This window comes from Erpetoichthys calabaricus, chromosome 1 (genome assembly GCF_900747795.2).
Source record: "Erpetoichthys calabaricus chromosome 1, fErpCal1.3, whole genome shotgun sequence".
NCBI classification, from domain to species: domain Eukaryota; kingdom Metazoa; phylum Chordata; class Cladistia; order Polypteriformes; family Polypteridae; genus Erpetoichthys; species Erpetoichthys calabaricus.
In genome coordinates, this window is record NC_041394.2 from 125,961,315 (window position 1) to 125,980,057 (window position 18,743).

The 18,743-nt window shown below is 36.1% G+C and overlaps 1 protein-coding gene across 1 annotated transcript in view; it reads left to right on the forward strand.

Annotated features, from left to right (window-relative positions):
• stc1 (stanniocalcin 1) overlaps positions 1-16,442 on the forward strand; it is a 32,681-nt gene extending 16,239 nt beyond the window's left edge. Inside the window, exons 2-4 of the mRNA XM_028806031.2 lie at positions 3,862-4,004; positions 7,643-7,854; positions 11,394-16,442. Coding sequence (XP_028661864.1) covers positions 3,862-4,004; positions 7,643-7,854; positions 11,394-11,667 — 629 coding nt within the window. The 3' untranslated portion in view covers positions 11,668-16,442. The remainder of the gene's footprint in view (positions 1-3,861; positions 4,005-7,642; positions 7,855-11,393) is intronic.
• Positions 16,443-18,743: the final 2,301 nt, after the last annotated feature.

Consider the following 18,743-nt stretch of genomic DNA (forward strand, 5'->3'; position numbering starts at 1 on the left):
TGTTTTAGTGGTGGAGTTCAGAATGGGTCACAGCTTCAAATGTTTGCCCATTCTGATCTAATGTATTTATCTTCTTTGAAAGCTATTTGAGGGAAGTTCATTCCCCATTTTACTTGTTTAAATATAGCAGTCCAATTCTACAGTTATAGAACCATTGTGTCTGCTATTTTTGCCTTTAATAAATATTTCATTAAAGAAATAATTTGATATTATCAGAACCTTCGCCAGACTGAAATGCAGGCTATGTTACTGAAATACTGTAGGTATGTCTTCCTAGTGTTCCCAAGACAATAATTAGTATGAAAGAGCAAATATTTGTGAAAGAGAAAAAAAAATAGTAGAAACAAAGCAGTCATAGAAAAAACAGTCTATTTATAAACAACATTTTGTCTTATAATGTGATACCAATTTAGGAAATTAATTATTAATCAGGATCTTACCTTTGCTGTCCTCGTAGTCGTGCAAAGCACCATCTTCTAAAGAAACCTCTTCTGTACTCCAGTCAGCTCCATGCCCTCCTACATCAATTGCATCATTGTTTGTTGTTCTTACAGCATTACTTGAACTTAATGTTAGCCATTAATTCAAATAATTAATTAAACCAGATGCCAGAAATATGTGGATCAAATTTATAAATTTGCAACTGTAACCACGTGCAATTTTTCAATTTAATAAACTATTTCTTTTATAAAATGTCAGTGGTAAAGTGCAAGGGTGGTCGCAGTTTTCCTAAGTAAGAGCCTTATTAGGGGATCCTGAGTTGCAAGTAGTGAGTCCTTTTTACTATTGTACTGTTCATGCTTTTTTTTCCCTTTCTGAGTTTAACTTGTATTCTTCTAGTGTCTTGCAACCAAATCTCTGTCAAATTAGAAGAAAAGTTATACTTCAAATGTATCAATACCATTTCCTAGGCCCTCTTAATTCTGAGCAGGATCGCAGAGGGCTGATGCCCACTCCAGCATGCATAAGGTGCAAGTCAGGAACAATTCCTGAACAGGACGCCAGTCCATCACAAGGTGAACACACACACACTTACACACACATGCACACAAACAAATTTAGTATCACCTGTCCATCTAACCTGCATGTCTCCGGACTGTGAGAGGAAACCAGAGCATCCGGGATATGAACCTTACTACAAGGCAGTAGCACTAACAATGCATTACCATGCTGAATTTAGTAAAAAAGTTAAATTCATATTAGGTTGACTATAGTGTTTGCATTTTTTATATATTTAATATTTTGCCTATAGTTCCTATTTGGAGGCTGAATGTAAGTTTGCCTTGGGCAGTTTGTAGTGTTTTACAGCTTTTCAGAAAATTGCATTCTGTATATTTCAAACACTGACACTATATAGATAGATAGATACTTTATTAATCCCAAGGGGAAATTCACAAATATATATATATATATCTATCCACATTACTAACCGAGAATGGTAAACCGGATGGACGCAGGGACATCCGGCAATGGGCCGTGGCCGCAAAAGACGTACTGCGCAGGCGCCCCACAAATCTCCTCCCCCCACCCCCCCCGCAAGCAACAGGAACCGGATGGAATGCAACGTAAAATAAGAAATGAGGCATCGCGCACACAAAAAAGGAGTCAGACCACAGAAAAAAGGAGTCAGACGCCGTTGCACACGAAACGGGACACACAAAGAGGAGGATTCAACAAGCCCCTAGCACACAAAAAAAAAGAAGCCGCGAGCACCACACAAAGCCCATTGGACACGAAACGGGACAGACTATGGCCATAGCACACGAAACGTACACAAAAACGACGATTCAGACCCTCGACCACAGTAACATAAATAACAAATGACACACAAAGCCCCATTTCTAAATGAACCGTCCGTATTAAACATACGTCATCTCAACACGTTCACACTATGCAGCATAGGTGGATCTCATTACAATAAGGCACTATTAACCGTTCAACCGCAGAAAAGGCTCCATATTAACAGTGAGTGCGATCCTCCTTATTACTTATCCATATTTATCACGCTGAAGAACAAACAATTCATGAATTCACGATCACGGGTACAAAACAATATGGCTCGAGTAACGGGACCAAACACACGAACCCGCATAAAAAAGAACAAAACACGTCGGCTCCAACGCGCTTCTGAAACTCTGGAAGAAAAAATGTCTCGGCTCCAAAAACGCAAAGCTCAACTAACACAGTTACAGAAACGAACCCAAATGGACAGACACACTGAATGTGGACGCATGCAGCGCGCGTCTCACAGTACCGCCCTGGTGGCTTTGGGAACCACAGGAACGGAGCTTAAAAGTTCAACCCTATAGGGGCCCGTGGTCACCGCCAGGGGGCGCCACAATGCCTATGGAACCCTGGCCCTCAGCACTTCCGCCACACCCAGAAGTGCTGGGGGGAAGAAGACCAGGGACACCTGGAGTGCTTTCAGGTGCGCAGCCGGTACTTCCGCCACACCAGGAAGGGTCGTCAGAAGCTAATCGGGTGGCACCTGGAGCACATTCGGGTGAGCTTAAAAGGGGGCCTCCATTTGATGGCTGGAGTCGGGTGAAAGTGGACGGAGCTTGGAGGAGAGGAGTGGAGGTGGTCAAAAGACAGAGAAAGGTATTGTGAAGAGGCCTGGATTTTGGGGGAGTTTTGGGGTTGTGTGTGCACTGTAAATATTGTATAGAATGATTAAACGTGTGTTGGTTGGTGAACCATCAGTGTCCGCCTGTCTGTGTCCGGGCCAGTTACCACAATTGTTTATTTATTTAGAGATCTGTAGAGGGCACTTCAAGCACCACACATAACTGTCGCAATTCAAGGTTTACATTCAAAAGCCTTTCTTAGTATTTTACAGATACAGTTTCCAAGCTTCTTCACAACATAACAGTTTTCATCTTCCACACAATTGCTAGAATGAAATTTTTCCTTTCTTTATTTCCTCCACTCCTTTCCACGTAAGCTTTGTCCGACTCCACTGCTAACTGTAAATCACCTGTCTGAGGAGGTGGAACTTCTTTTCATGGCCTGAAAATACCTCCAGTGCAATAATATTTCATTCAGGAAGAGCTTCTGGGTCAGGAGGCATCCAAGGACACCCACTGTGCTACCTATTAGAACCATAACTTTCATGAAGCCCTGTGGGTGTCCACATCAGAGCACCATGAGAGAGAGAGAGATGCTGTCATCCATTTTCTGTCATTTTCATATATGATATTACAGTATATTCATATCCATACCCAGGAGCTGTCAGATTTCTTGCCACATCCAAATGACTCTCAGGTAAAAGTGATGGGCGAAACCAAAATATGGCCAAATATAAGCAAGATTGGGTGTACATGATTGTTTCGGACTGGTTTCTGTCTTGAGCTCTGAGCTCTATGCTTCTGGAAAGGTTGTAATAACATTTTTTTGAATACTGTAAGTAGTCACAATTACATGAATCTTTTTTTTTTCTCTTTCTGTCCCCTCTTCTCAATCAGGCATTTCATTACTTTCCCTAAATTAGTGTAACAGAACCAATCCAAGAATAACATTTTTTCTGTGTACCTCTGGTTAGTAATCAAAGTGTGCCCAGTTTGGGCATCATTTTTTTTTTTTTGTTCAGGTTTGCAATGAGTGCCATCTACTGGGCAGTTATCTCCTTTAATGAATATCGTAGACACTTCAAAAAGTGGCAGTTGTAAGTGACAAGTCAACTTAGACATTATCCTGCCATTGCCTGTGGTGAAACAAATTATCTACATTTAACACATAGCTATGTAAAATGTTTACATTAATTAATTTTAGTTTGTGATACACAATTACTGTACTTAGGAACAGATGTCTCATTTATTGTCATAACCAAAGATAATAATTCTTAGTTTTGCTTTATTGCAGTTGAAGTTGTTCGATGCTTGAACAATGCACTTCAGGTTGGCTGCGGCGCTTTTGCATGCCTGGAAAACTCCACTTGTGACACAGATGGAATGCATGATATCTGCAAGTCCTTCCTCTTCAGTGCTGCTAAATTTGACACTCAGGTATTTTTCAAGTAAATGGTTTATATAATATTTCAAAGAGTGAAAAAAGCAGTATTTCCCTTTGGCTTATAATTATCAAAATTATAACAGAAATAATTATTTTGGCTTAGGTTGCAGTTTTGTAATTTGAATACAAATTAAGGTTAATTGTTGGAATTAATCCTTGGTCAAGTAGATTATTTAGAAAGTCAATAGTTTTTTACAAGGTTCGCTTTGAAGAAAAATGTTTGCATGTATTTAAATTTGCATGAAACCTTTGCCATTTATGTCAATCAAAAAATGGCACACAGAAAAAACAAACCACTTGAATTGTCCGTGTAGAGAAGTAATGTCAGAACACAGTGCAGTGTCTGAAACTGTGCAGCATACTGACACAAGAAAACACCAAACCTTACCTCTTGAAGCCTGCTTTATTTAATTTCATTCAGTGTGATGGGATGGCAAAATTAGTCTTACTGGTAACAATGCCATTGATTATTGTCTCCATAAGAAAGTTTGAGAAAATCTGTGATGTGGTTTTCTCTATAGAAATCCTTTCTCCTTCATTTGCTATATTTGAATTAATACACAGATTGCAGCATTATATTCTGTGCACCATGCAGGATGACCAGTGTCATATACTCTATTTAAAGATCATTTCATTTAGTCTATTCTGATTTTTTTGTACTTCTTTGCCCTGATTGGTTAATGAGGAAGTTGGATCCCCAAGATCTTTAAAGCTTCAAAACTGATTCCTGTGGTGGTTAGAAGAGAAGTTAAGCAACACTTTGCTTCAAAATATCCTCATCAGGGTTAGTCTGAAGAAGTTGTCATGTGGGCACATTACCCATAAGGTAAAAGGTGGGAATAGGGCACAGCTTGTGTGCAGTGAAAGGCATGCACTTAGATTTTCTGTTCAGAAAGTAATTTACTAAAGTATTTGAAATTACTGCTTCAAAAATCATGTTGAGCAAGTGTGCACAATTTTTAATACCATCATAACACTTCCACCATTCTATTTCTTAGCCTCAATGGTTTTATACTACTATGATTCAAAAGCTATAGTTGCCTGTGGTCCAACATTGCCAGCGAACTTAATTATTGTGGCATTGTGCGGTCTAGCTAGGATTTTCAAAATTAGTGTTAAACCAAAATGCCAATAATGGTCTGCCTAACATAGCTGAACAAATTACAGCTATGATACAGCTGCATTCCAGAAGCTGTGTGTTTGTAATAAATTTGAATGAATGGTGTAACCGAAGAAAGCTCTAATTAGGAAATGCTGAACACTTTGCATTCGAAATGTTATTGATTATTAACCCATCTGACCTATTGTAGGCTAATATAAACTTTTAACAAGTAAGAATTGCAAAATTAATGTATTTAAGTCCTAACATGCAATGCTGGTATTTCTTCTTCATTACTGCTACTAAACTGTGCAGCCACCTTGTTGCGATTTAAATGCTTTACTTTCTACTTATGGGGAAGAAGCCTGGATTATCTGTCTGTCTATCTGTCTATCTAATGGTGTAGATTAAAAGACAGTGTGAAACACAAGCAGTATGGTGTACTGCAAAAATTACAGCTACCTCCACTGAATGGTTTAAAGACGTGCATAGCAAGTTCTAAATTAGGTAGACAGTATGCTTGTTACTTTAAGTTGTACATAAAAAAACAGATAAGCTGAAGTGGCAGGGTCCTGGAGTGGAAAAATCTCTTTATCAGAGGGTCTTTGCAAGTAAGCGACTATAGCATACAGTAGAATGATAAGATGATTCAGTGAAAAAATATTGTTAACGTAAATTATATTAAACATCTGGGAAGTTCATGTCAAGCAGATAGCCTAAGTAACCTTTCAAAATGAACTTTGTCAATAGTTGGAACCATGCTAAATTATGGAAACTATAATAAGAAATAAATCAGAAAATTACCAACAAGAAAATAATATACTATATAACAGCCAACACGGGTTTATTAGAGGAAGATTTTGCCAAACCAAAGTTTTAGATTTTTTTGAAAAGATCAACTGGAATAGTTGACAAAAATAAAGCATATGACATAATTAATAAGACTTTCAAAGAGCATTTGATACAGTCACAGACTGAAGATTACTTCTGAAAGTAGAAGCTGGATGCATCAGAGGTAACCTACAAAACTGTATCTCATGTTGGTTGACTGACAGGAGACCAAGACTACAGAATACTCCACAAGGTCATAAGGTCATAAGTGGAGTCCCCTAGGAGTCTGTCCTGTCCTGTCTGACTGTTACTTTTTCAGATTTATATTGAAGACATTGGTTTCTATATAGAAAGTAACTTGAGAAATTTGCAGATGACACTATAGGACACTGAAGAGTCAGCAAAAAATAATTCAGAAAGACCTGGACAAGCTTCTGAACTAAGTTAACACGTGAAAATGCAGTTTAAACCCCCCATGACCCTGTGTTAGGATATAGCGGGTTGGACAATGACTGACTGACCGACTGACTATGTGGGGACCTAGTCCAGGCCTTCAAAATCCTCGAAGTCATTGATAAAGCAGACCCAGCAGAATTCTTTAAACTTAAGGCCGAATCACGTACTCAAAGACACTTGTGGAAATTAAGGGGAAGTGCATTTAAGACTGAAGCCGGGAAAAACTTATTTATGCAAAGAGTTGCAGGAATCTGGATCAAACCACTGAGATATGGAGTTGAAGCAGAAACCTTGACAAGCTTTAAGAATTATGTGGAAGAGCTATTAGGACAGCTTAGCTATTGAAATGAGTTTGATAGACTGAATGGCCTCCTCACGTTTGCCGAATGTCTTATGTTCTAAAAGCTTTCTAGTAAAAAATATGACCTGGAAATATGTATTAGAGCCCAGCTGGACAGTTACTTTCTAATATTGCATTGATTGCTTTGTAATACACTATTGCCCACATTGTCTTATTTGGCAAATCTCAAGTGTCAAAGTGTATTAGATGGCACACATCTCTTTATCCCTTCTTTTCACCTTTTGCCCAGGTTCTTCCTGCTGGGCCTTTTGCAAGGTTACCGTTGCTATACAGTAGTCACATTAGGTAGAGGCTGGGATAGGAACTGTAGGACATGGCTGTCACAAGGGTAAGACTGCAGATACTAGATTGAAACCACTGACCTGAGCTTCTCCTTTTTATGTGCTGAGCCCCACCATCATCTAACTAGTGTATAGTAAACATTGCTAACACACCCTGTGGATGGGAATGGGGACAAAAGTGCAACTCAAAGGTAGGCCTAAGTACTGGAGCTTGAGTCAATTCCTGACCTCCAGAGCCTATCAATTTTCTCTTAATCCCAATCTGCTACACACACTGTTCTCAAACAAAACGTAAACGTAACCCACAATCCTGAATATGCTGAACATAAACTATAATTGAAGACAGTCTCTTTTGTTTTTAATGAATACTTTTTGTACCCTACAATATTGTATTTTATGTATGTTAATGATTTAACTGCATGCCAGTAATCTCAAATTGCACTAAATATCAGATTTGCTGAATGGATTTTCTCTGGCATACCCTTAAATGAAAATGAGCTGAAAATGACAAGTAATTGTGAATGCAAAAGTATATGAAACTTGCTTAATGTGTAATGACAAATGAAATGTTCACTTTCTGACAAAGTGATCCCTCTTTTATAGGGCAAGGCTTTTGTTAAAGAAAGCCTGAAGTGCATCGCCAATGGCATAACGTCTAAGTTGTTTCTCACCATCCGGAGGTGTGCAACCTTCCAGAGGATGATTTCAGAAGTACAAGAAGAGTGTTACAACAAGCTAGACATCTGTAGCATTGCCAAAAGTAACCCAGAGGCCATCACTGAAGTTATACAGCTACCAAACCACTTCACCAACAGGTAGGAAGCTCTCTTAAAAACAAGTGAATACTGTAATGACAGCTAAACTCTGAACCTTTCTTTTATATTGCATGTTACGGAAAGGAGTGGTCGAAAACACTAAAAATTTCAGGAGGTGGAAAAAATATAATCCTTCAAAGACATATATGAGTCTTTTATATCTTGGTAAAATATAAGAGAGAGCAGTTATGTCAAACTAGTGACACTGAATTCCTAACATTCAAATGAACAAAAACAATAAATAAACAATAAGGTATAGTGGTTTATCCATGCAGCTTACAGGAAACTGGGTTTCAGGTCACTGTGTGGATTTTCTGTGTTCTCCGAGAGTGCTGGTATGTTTTTTCCTGTGGGCATTGTAGGCTTTCTCTTACATCCCATACACATTTTTGCTAAAATAAATGGCAACAATAAATTAGCTTGGTGTGAATATTTTTGTGCATCTCAATGAGTGCCCTGCTTGGAATGCATGCCAAATCCACAGTTGGTTCTGGTCTTGAGCCCAGTGTAGCTCAGATGGGCTTCAGTCCCCCACACCCTGGAACTGAACACAGTGAGCTAAAACTGGATGGATGTTTGTTTAGAGTACCAGAACCTGACTCGCCTTTAAACATTTCATATTGTCATGCAGTGAAGAAGTTCCTTTTTTTTACCGTTGAAAAGGTTTAATATTAAAATAAAGTCAAATCATTTAATAGAATCACACAATGTCTTACACCTTGTACAAAGTGTCTTCTCCAATCCTGCCAGATGTCTTCTGGTTCTGGCCTTTGACCTGAGCAGCAAGAGCATCTTCAGCATCTAATGAAGAGGGTGGCCATCCATAAGTAGGAAGCACTGAGCTACCCAGGAAGTTGTTGAGCCGTTCCATCAGGTGGCAGCGGTTCCAAACTCATGACACCTGACACCATTCCTTCCAGGGGGCTTCCTGGTTCTTGCCCTGTATTGAAGGAGCCTTGAATGTCAGTGGTGCTTGAAGGGTAAATATGCAATGCTGAGCCAAGGCCTTTCAAACATATGCCAGTCAGGTTCTTTCAGGAAGGTGCTGACCAAGAATAAGAGACATTGAGGCTTAATCATCTTTATAAACTATCAAAAGTGTAATATATATTGGTCAAAAAAAACCCATTCATAAAGTATTTGGGTAGAACTGTGAAAAAATAGTACTGTACATAAAACGGTCTATGCGTCTAAGTTGCATGATCTTTGTTGAAACAGGGACCTTGCTTTTTATGGGGCATTTGTTAATGAACTAAACCTTACAACAAGCTGCACACCTTTTGAGCAGAGTGTGTGATACCGTATATCAGTAGATTGAGCTACTAAGAATAGCTTTGGCGCCTGTCTGGGATCCATTCAGATAGTTTTATGATTAAAACCATTGTTTGTGTGACTCTCCTGTCTGGTTTTTTAGAAAATGAGAATGTGGTCTTTTTTTACTTGATACAGACAGAGTGAGTTATAACATACACCTCGAAATTTAAAAACAATATGTGAATGGAAACTGACCATGTGCATTTAGAATAAAACAGACTTAAACCATGTATACAAAAAGGACATTCTTTTTGCATGCCACACATTTTGCAGAAGAAAAGCAAGTTAGCCTTAAATTTGAAAGTATAAGGATATGTGATAGCATGAGGAAAAGAGTTTGTCTTTTCAAAGAGTGACTCATTAAATCTTTGATTCTTTTAACCAATTTTTTTTTATGATTATCTAATCCCTTTTTTTCTGATTGTACTGAATTTTAAAATAGTTAACTGAAATGGACTGTAACCAGGAGAACAGCTAAGTTTTTAATTTGAAATTCGTATTTATTAGATTAGATTAGATATACTTTATTAATCCTATAGGGAAAATTCAAATGCATACCACAGCAAAAATAGAATACACAGACACCAACTCAAAAGATAATAGAATAAAAACATACTAAAATAACTGGAGTAGACTTAGTCTGCACTATACTCTCTATCCTTGTAGATTCTGGTTGGAGTGCAGGACAGGATGTCGGGAGGAAGTGTTGCCCAATGGCACCAGGCAGAAAAGATCCCCAGATGTACTCTGTGGGGGAATGAGTCTGTTGTTAAAAGTAATCCAAGAAAGTGGCCATGGAGGGGATAGCAGAATTGTTCATGATGGTATCCAATATTACCACCGTCCTGTTTTCCATAACAGCCTCAAGAGTGTCCAGGGCCAGTCTGGTGATGTAGTTGGATTTTCTGTTAAGATACTTAGCACGATGACAGAAGTAACAAAATCAACAGGAATGTTCAAGCAAATTATAGAAAAATAAACAATCTATATCCGTTAAGTAGTTCTCTTGTGAAAAGTGGACAGACATACAGACAGGCAGACATTGGATTTATAAATATATATATATATATATATATATATATATATATATATATATATATTTATATTTATATTTATATTTATATTTATATATATTTATATATATTTATTTATATTTATTTATATTTATATATATTTATTTATATATATTTATATATATATATTTATATATATATATTTATATATTTATATTTATATATTTATATTTATATATTTATATTTATATATATATATTATATATATATGTATATATATATATATATATATATATATATATATATATATATATATATATATATATATATATATATATATATATATATATATATATATATATATATTATGACAGATAGAGGTCTCCGTGACCCCTTGAACCCTCAGACTAGACGTCAGACACCAGGTAAAAGTCCAAATAATGGTTTATTAATAACAATAATAATTGTGCACAAAGCACCCTCCTCTCCACAATACTCAATAATAATAATAACAATAAACAATAATCCTCCACACTCCCAGACGCGTTGCCACCCTTCCACCCAGCTCAGCTCAGCGTCTGGGATTTCCCATCGTCCTTTTATATTCCCTGACCCGGAAGAGTTTCTGCCCAATCAGTCCACAGTTCCTTATTCCTTCCGGGTCAGGGCAAACAGTCCTTTTCTTCAACCCGGGAGCACATTGTATCTTCCTGTCACGTGACCATGACGTACTCCCGGGTTATAGGGCACATAAGAGCCTCCGAGTCCTCCTACAGCGACTCCTGGTGGCCCCCAAGGTATCCAGCAGGGCTGCGTATAAAAACTACATAGTCCATGAGGCCCTGCTGGAACTCGGGGGACGTTCACGCTGTTGGGAGAGCTCCTCCTGGCGGCCTGGGGGTGAGAACCGGAATCGAAAGCCGGCAATCCACCACAATATATATATATATATATATATATATATATATATATATATATATACTGTATATATATTTGATCATTCTAATCTCGTCTGTTTGTCCATTTTTCTTGTTAATTTTGCCAGTTTACCTTAATCTTTCTTAAATTTTGAGACGAGTTTCCTTAATAGTTGCTGAACTAGTCAATATTGACATTTCTCTAAGGAAACTGTTATTTTTCACCTTTTATTTTTGAAATGTGTGTATAGTAGTGTTTTTACATAACTTAAACATTTCCCTTTGCTGTTTCTAGATATTACAGCAAACTTCTCCGAAGCCTTATGGAGTGTGATGAGGAAACAGTCACCGTCATCCGGAACAGTCTAATGTCCAAGCTTGGACCCGATATGGCCAATCTTTTCCAACTGCTTCAGAGCGACCGTTGTTCTAATTCATTCCAAATGAGAGAAGAAGGGAACAGACGACGGCCATCCGAGCCACAGAAACTGAAACTCTACTTCAGGAATCTCCGGGGTGAAGGGACTGCTCCATTCTCCATGAAGCGAACCTCTGGGGAAAGTTCATAGTTTAAAAGCGAAAAGGCAGATTAACAAAAAAAAAACAAGAAAAGAAAACAAAATGAAAAACAAAAACCAGTGTTCAATGGGGTATATAAGGATTTAAACTTTTACCAAAGTTGGAAATCTGATATATTACATTTAGCTAAGAAGTATTTGGTTAGCAAAAAGAACACACATTGTTATGAAGCACTATTTATAACAGAAAACATCTAAAAAATATCAGCTTGTGTTAACACCATTCAGGTAACTCTTGATATTATTGATTTGATAGATGATCAGAATGATATAAGAGCCACCTTTTTGTTCACTTTGGGCAAACTGTGTTAGTTAAAGTGGAAAACAGACTTCTTTCAAAGATATTATGCTTTTGCATTCAAGAGATATGAATTACTTATTAATAACAATAAGTAACATCAGACCATAAATGTTCACATGCAATGTATGTAACCACTAGAGTGAAACTTGAGTAATCATAAATCTCTGGGATATAGAACTGAAAAGGAAAAAGAACTGGTGTTAAAATTATATTTTTCCTTTGCGCTAGTGAATGCAATACAAATCAGAGAGACATAGCCAAACCCGAAGTCCTTACATTTTGTTTTATTTTTGTTTTTTTTGTTTTTTTTAACTGATCACAGCTGCCTAACATTCCTCTTACTATGAAACCCCTCTGCAGGAGTTACGATGAAAATCAATGTAATGGACCAACAGAATTTTTAATGTGTATTTAAATTTAAAAATTGCACTCCATGCCATGTCTGACTTTAATACAGATTGATCGTTACTGCCATTTTTAAGTATAGGGCTGCATGATGACGAGTATTCAGTTTAGCATGTTATACTACGGTTGATAAATCCTAACTCACAATTCTGATCTCAAGCTTTTCGTCTCCTTTTTTTTTTTTTCCCGAGCTTAACAGTTTTCACAGACACTAACCATATACCATGTAACACAGTAATTACACTGAGACAGAGAAAGTTGTGAAATCATAGCTGAGGATTTGCTTAGATGCAAAGACATTCATTTTCTAATTGTAGGTGTACAAGTGCAACATTGTTTTTTTGTTTGTTGTTGTTGTTTAAAAATAGTTCTTAAAAAGCATTTACAGCTGTCCCACATGCAGATATCTACTGCTTTGTGTCTCTGTTCTCAGAACTGGAGGTTTGACACCAAACATCTCTCATTCTTTCCTTTTCTCTCTTTTTATTTCAATGTATGTTCTGAGACATGAGCTGTAGCTATTTATAACTCTTTATTTGTTATATTATTTTATTTATTTGCCTATCCATTGATTCTATTTTATTTAATATATTCTTAAGTAATTTTATAACATATTAAGGATAGAATTGTCACAATTGCTCTTGTTTCCAGTGTATTGCACTGGAAAATATAATAATTGTAATAGCTGGTGTCCCGGCTTCCATAGGGCTTTCTGTTTTAGTAACTTGTAATTATGACATATAAAAAGCATCATTATATAGCAGCTCTAAGTCAAATCCTGGAAGATAGTAACTCTTTATAGAATATATTGCTGTCATTTATTAGATACAGATGTGAAGATTTCAAAGATTCATAGCCCGGTGATATTATAGCTAATGACAAAACACACATAATGAAGTTCTCCATTCCATTTTACCCAGTGACTAGGTATAATCCTTGTAATGACTCTGTGCTGGCCATAGAAGAACAAGTGCATTGTTATAGCTCTGGGACATACATATTTAGCTAAATATAGGAGCCTTCTATGTAAAGAAAATAATAAAATCAGAATAAATTAGAACAGAAGCTTTAAATTAATAAAACATTATCTGAAAGCTATGCTTTAATGGCTTGTAAATATGAAATGGCACAGCCAGTTCAGTAGTGATGTAGCTTTTGTTGTCAGGAATGAGAGTGAAAAATTACGCGCTGATGTTGGTGATGAGGAGCAGTATTCAGATTTAATTTTTTTACTTCTGAATTCACAGATGACTTTTGCAGAATGTTTTACTACTTTCATCCACCAGAATTCTCATACATGTTTCCCGAACAATTGCAGATATTTTATTACAGAGTTAAATTACAAAAAATGATGTAAAAAAGATACTATGAGTTTAATATTCCATGTTATTTTCTTCAGATTATCGTAACCATGTATTTTTTATATAACATTTGCATGACAACAATTATTTGTGAAAATGTTGGTTAATGAATAGCTATTATTTAAATGTTTGTTTTCTAACGTAAGCAAAGCAAACATGTCTATTCACCCATTTTCTGAACTTGCTTACTTCAGGTCAGACTGATAAAGGCAGCATTAGGGCACCAGTCAGGAATAAACCGTGAACCTGACACCAGTCCATCGAAGGGCATATTTACTCATTGTTGGGTCAACTGTTGTCTTTTAGTCTAACCCACACATTTTTGGGATGTGAGAAACAAATGAATATCTTGGGAAAAAAATCCATACAAATATGGGAACAACATGCAAACTTCACACAGATGGTGGCACCACTAACCACTGCACCACCCAATGAAAAATGTGATTTAAGATTTTTTAAACTACAACAGCACAGGATCTGTAAAAAATGCACTTACTTGATAAGAAATTTCAGTTTTACATTTTGTCTTTAAATGGTTGGCTTCTAAGAACATATTTCATTGCATAACAATGCCATTTTAAGCTTGCATGTTCTTTTTATATGTGCATGTATTCTCCAAAAACATGCCAATTTGCATCTAGGAAACATGAAGTGAAAAGAATTTGCAGCTATACCTCAGTCACTTTCATGTGAGTTGGAAGGTAGAAGTTAATTTGGAAAGAAAATTTCATACCTTCTAGTCACACTTTTACTAGGCTGTCTAGCTTTTTTGTAATAGACGAAAAGCAATATAAATTTCCCATCTGCATCCATCAGTTTGGATGAAAATTCTAAAATCTTGCGTAAAAGCCATTCTTTTAGTCAGCATTCATTGAAGAAATAGTCCTTTCATGTGCAATGCTTCATTTAATTTACCTGCTTATTTTGGTCAGGGTCAATGAACAAGTTGTATGTGTGGCAGAAACCATCCATCAATATAATATTAGTCCTTTCATACACAATAAGCATACACAGGAAACACTCATGTGGATTGAGGTAAATTTCAGTTACCAACCACCCTGATATTATGTCATTAAACTGAGAAACCAAGTCACTGGGGAAAAACTTTCACAAATCCTCAGAGAACATGTAAACTCCTCAAAAATGCTAACACGGCACAAAATCTAAGTAGGGTCTTAGTGGTGGTGTAGTAAAGATTATCATTTTACAGGCTGAGTTCACTCTTGATTTTAAGATGGCACAAATGCGTGTGAGTTTTTATCTGAAACACACACACACATGCCCACCATTTCTATCCAAAGCTGCCACGACTTGGATAAGGCCTGTCTATTGAATGTTTAATGTGTTCATGTACTATGGGATTTATAAGCGTCCCAGTGGGAAGTTTCTTGATAATAGCTCTCTCTAGGGAAAATATGAAAATAATTTTCATTACCCTGAATTCTGAATAGTGCGAACATCTCACTCCATTTCATTATATGAAGTAAATTGAATAAAATAATAATCAGCTCAGTCTGAAATGGGAGATAGTGGTTTAGTCTTTAACTGGTTTTGTATAAATTGATTCACAAATCAACTGTGAACTCATTAAGGTGTGATATCACTAGTGACAACTCCGACAATTCCCATAGTACATGAACATCGCAAGCATGGCTTTTCCACTGCACATAAGTAATGCACTGCACTCTAGCTGAAATTAAAGTCTGGCTACATGTAACAATAAGATGGCAGCACAACCAGTCAAGCAGGTGTCCCTCTACTTCACAAATAGAAGTTTTATGTTTCATGTTTGTCAAGCAGATTTGTTCTGTAAACCCATTTGTGGCACAAGGTATATGGAACACAAAAGGTATTTCTTGCAAAATATCAAGCTGATCCGCTGAAACTCACTACAAGAGCAAGGATCTGTCAGTATATTTTAAAGACAGGAAAGGCCACCAGCATGATGAAGTCAAACCTTGTGAGGTGTGAAAAGGGATTTTTGTATTCTGCAGTCCATCCAGTGTCACCTGCACTAAATAATAAAAAAGAAACATCCATCTAATGTTAGGCTGCCCTCTCGCCACCATATCAAGAATTCTGTCTGTAATCTGATGTTCTCCGGTTAATATCGGTATGCATCATGATAACAACAACATTAATACAAAGAGGTCTAACATGCAAAAACAATGGACATAAAGTATGATGTTGGGTAAAAGTGGGTCTGCTTTATGGGGAATAGGGATTAAAATGTCTTCTATGTCTATGAACTACATGAACTACAATGATATGTCATGAGACTGCACTGTTGCTGCTATCCCAACAAGTAAGACGGCTGTCTTGAATGTAGCAAATCTCCAAATGTTGTACTTTATAACTTACAAAAAATTCTAATCACATTTAAATGTATATTATTTTCTAATCAAGTATCGAGATTGTAATCTTTGTCATTTTAACCCTTTAAAAAGCACAAATCAATCAATCCCAATGCCATCCCTGTTTGTCAATATTTTGTGAACAGGTAAATGGAAAGCATCATAATAACTGTAGTTTCGACTTTCATATTCTGTTTTTAAGTAGAATCCAGAGTCTATGTGATTTTCTGTGAGCAGCACACATGTACATCTTTGAACAAGTTTGTTTGTATGTAAAGGGATAGAGGCAATAAGAGTTGTACATTTTGAAACACTATGTGCCAACAAACCTAAAATTAATTTTTTTTTTCCATTTCTGCCTCTCTTTAGGCTAAATGGTATCCAACCATATTGGCTGTGAGCTTTAGAAATTCTAACAAAAATCCAAATGCTATCTACAGTTGATTCCTGTTTTGGCCACCTCTTGTTACACTTCTGGCTAGAATAAGTTCTGAAATGTAATGATTTGGCAAATGGATTAAAATGGAAGGCTCCATCTTTATTGCTAGTGATTTGTATAAAACTTACTAATGTTTTAGTGTCTCCTTGCTGAATCTTCTCTTTTTTAATACCTTTAATACCTGTTAAACATAGCAAGGATGAAGTAAAGAGCCAAGCAAAATATCTCTCAAGGACTGCAAAAATTCTGTGAGATTTATACTGTCTTGTTCATTAATCTGACCAAAAAATGAACATGATGCCTAAAATATCTGCCTAATGCCATAGACAACTGTAAAGAGGCCAGCAATTTAAGAGATGAGAATTTTTCAAGTCTTATTCACAAATAGGAATTTAACTGTTAATGATTATGGCTTCTAGAATAACTCATTTTATACATATTTTGTACATGTGGCTGCTGAATTGTTTTGGGATCTGATCTGGCTGGAAGGGTTAAATGTTTATTAGAATGTATATTAATTAAGTTATGTTTTAAGATACACGAGAACAAATGCAAATGATGAAACCTTTCCTACCAACACTTGAAATTAATTTCTTATCCCTGTTAAGGGACAATTTTATGCAGGTGGCACAATTAAATCGTTTGGAAAACTATTAGACCAAATACTTTCATTTGTATAGTTTTTAAATCTATGGTTCAGTTATTCAGTTAATCAATCAGACTTTCGATCAATAAGTTAAACTATATGATCAATTTCTAAAGTTTATTTTTTGTCAACATTAGCAAGCATGATTCAGTTTTGTGATTTAATTGCACTTTATTTGTATGTTTCTTGTTTGCAGCTACATATTTAAAACTAAATAAATGTATTCTATGTTTTTGTTTTGTTCTCAGCTGAATAATTGAATAAACACTGATCATATCTGGCATATGTCATTATTATTTATTTTTTGTTGTCTGTTTAAGTTAAACTTTTTTTAGAAATATTAACAAATATGCATAGCTAAATAAAATGAAATTGATAGGACATTGATATTTTATGCTTATTTTCATCTATAAGCATGAATTTTACAGAAACTTTATTTCATAGCTTGTGAGAGTTTGTTTCTTTAGAAAATGTCAAATAAAGTAATGAAAAGTTTAACATTCAACCCTTCTGTCATCATTTTTCACTTTAACACTAGGCTGGCTGTTTATCAAGAAAAACTGCCTTTTTCAGTTTCCATCTTTGTATTTGTCAATAAATGTAATGGTTAAGTACAAGAATACTTAAAGAAAGAAAGAAATACTTTACAAGAAAGTAAAGATGTGTGAAGTCATGAAGAAGGAGACAATGCAAGGTCAAAAATTCACTGAAAGTCCAGTCAACCGGCTTTGCCATTTTTTGTCTTCAGTAAAGGCATTGGGTACTATTACTTCATTTTTATAATTAACTTTTTTGTGCAGTAAGAGAAAGACTACCTCTATAATCTGTTTTTTACAGATAGTTTTATAGGTATAGAAAATAAAATATATACAAATACGAATATATAATATACATTATATAATATATTATATACATATATAATATATGTGCATCCGGAAAGTATTCACAGTGCATCACTTTTTCCACATTTTGTTATGTTACAGCCTTATTCCAAAATGCATTAAATTCATTTTTTTCCTCAGAATTCTACATACAACACCCCATAATGACAACATGGAAAAAGTTTACTTGAGAATTTTGCAAATTTATTAAAAATAAAAAAATCGAGAAAGCACATGTACATAAGTATTCAGAGCCTTTGCCATGAAGTTCAAAACTGAGCTCAGGTGCATCCTGTTTCTCCTGATCATCCTTGAGATGTTTCTGCTGCTTAATTGGAGTCCACCTGTGGTAAATTCAGTTGATTGGACATGATTTGGAAAGGCATACACCTGTTTATATAAGGTCCCACAGTTGACAGTTCATGTCAGAGCACAAACCAAGCATGAAGTCAAAGGAATTGTCTGTAGACCTCCGAGACAGGATTGTCTCGAGGCACAAATCTGGGGAAGGTTACAGAAAAATTTCTGCTGCTTTGAAGGTCCCAATGAGCACAATGGCCTCCATCATCCGTAAGTGGAAGAAGTTCGAAACCACCAGGACTCTTCCTAGAGCTGGCTGGCCATCTAAACTGAGTGATCAGGGGAGAAGGGCCTTAGTCAGAGAGGTGACCAAGAACCCG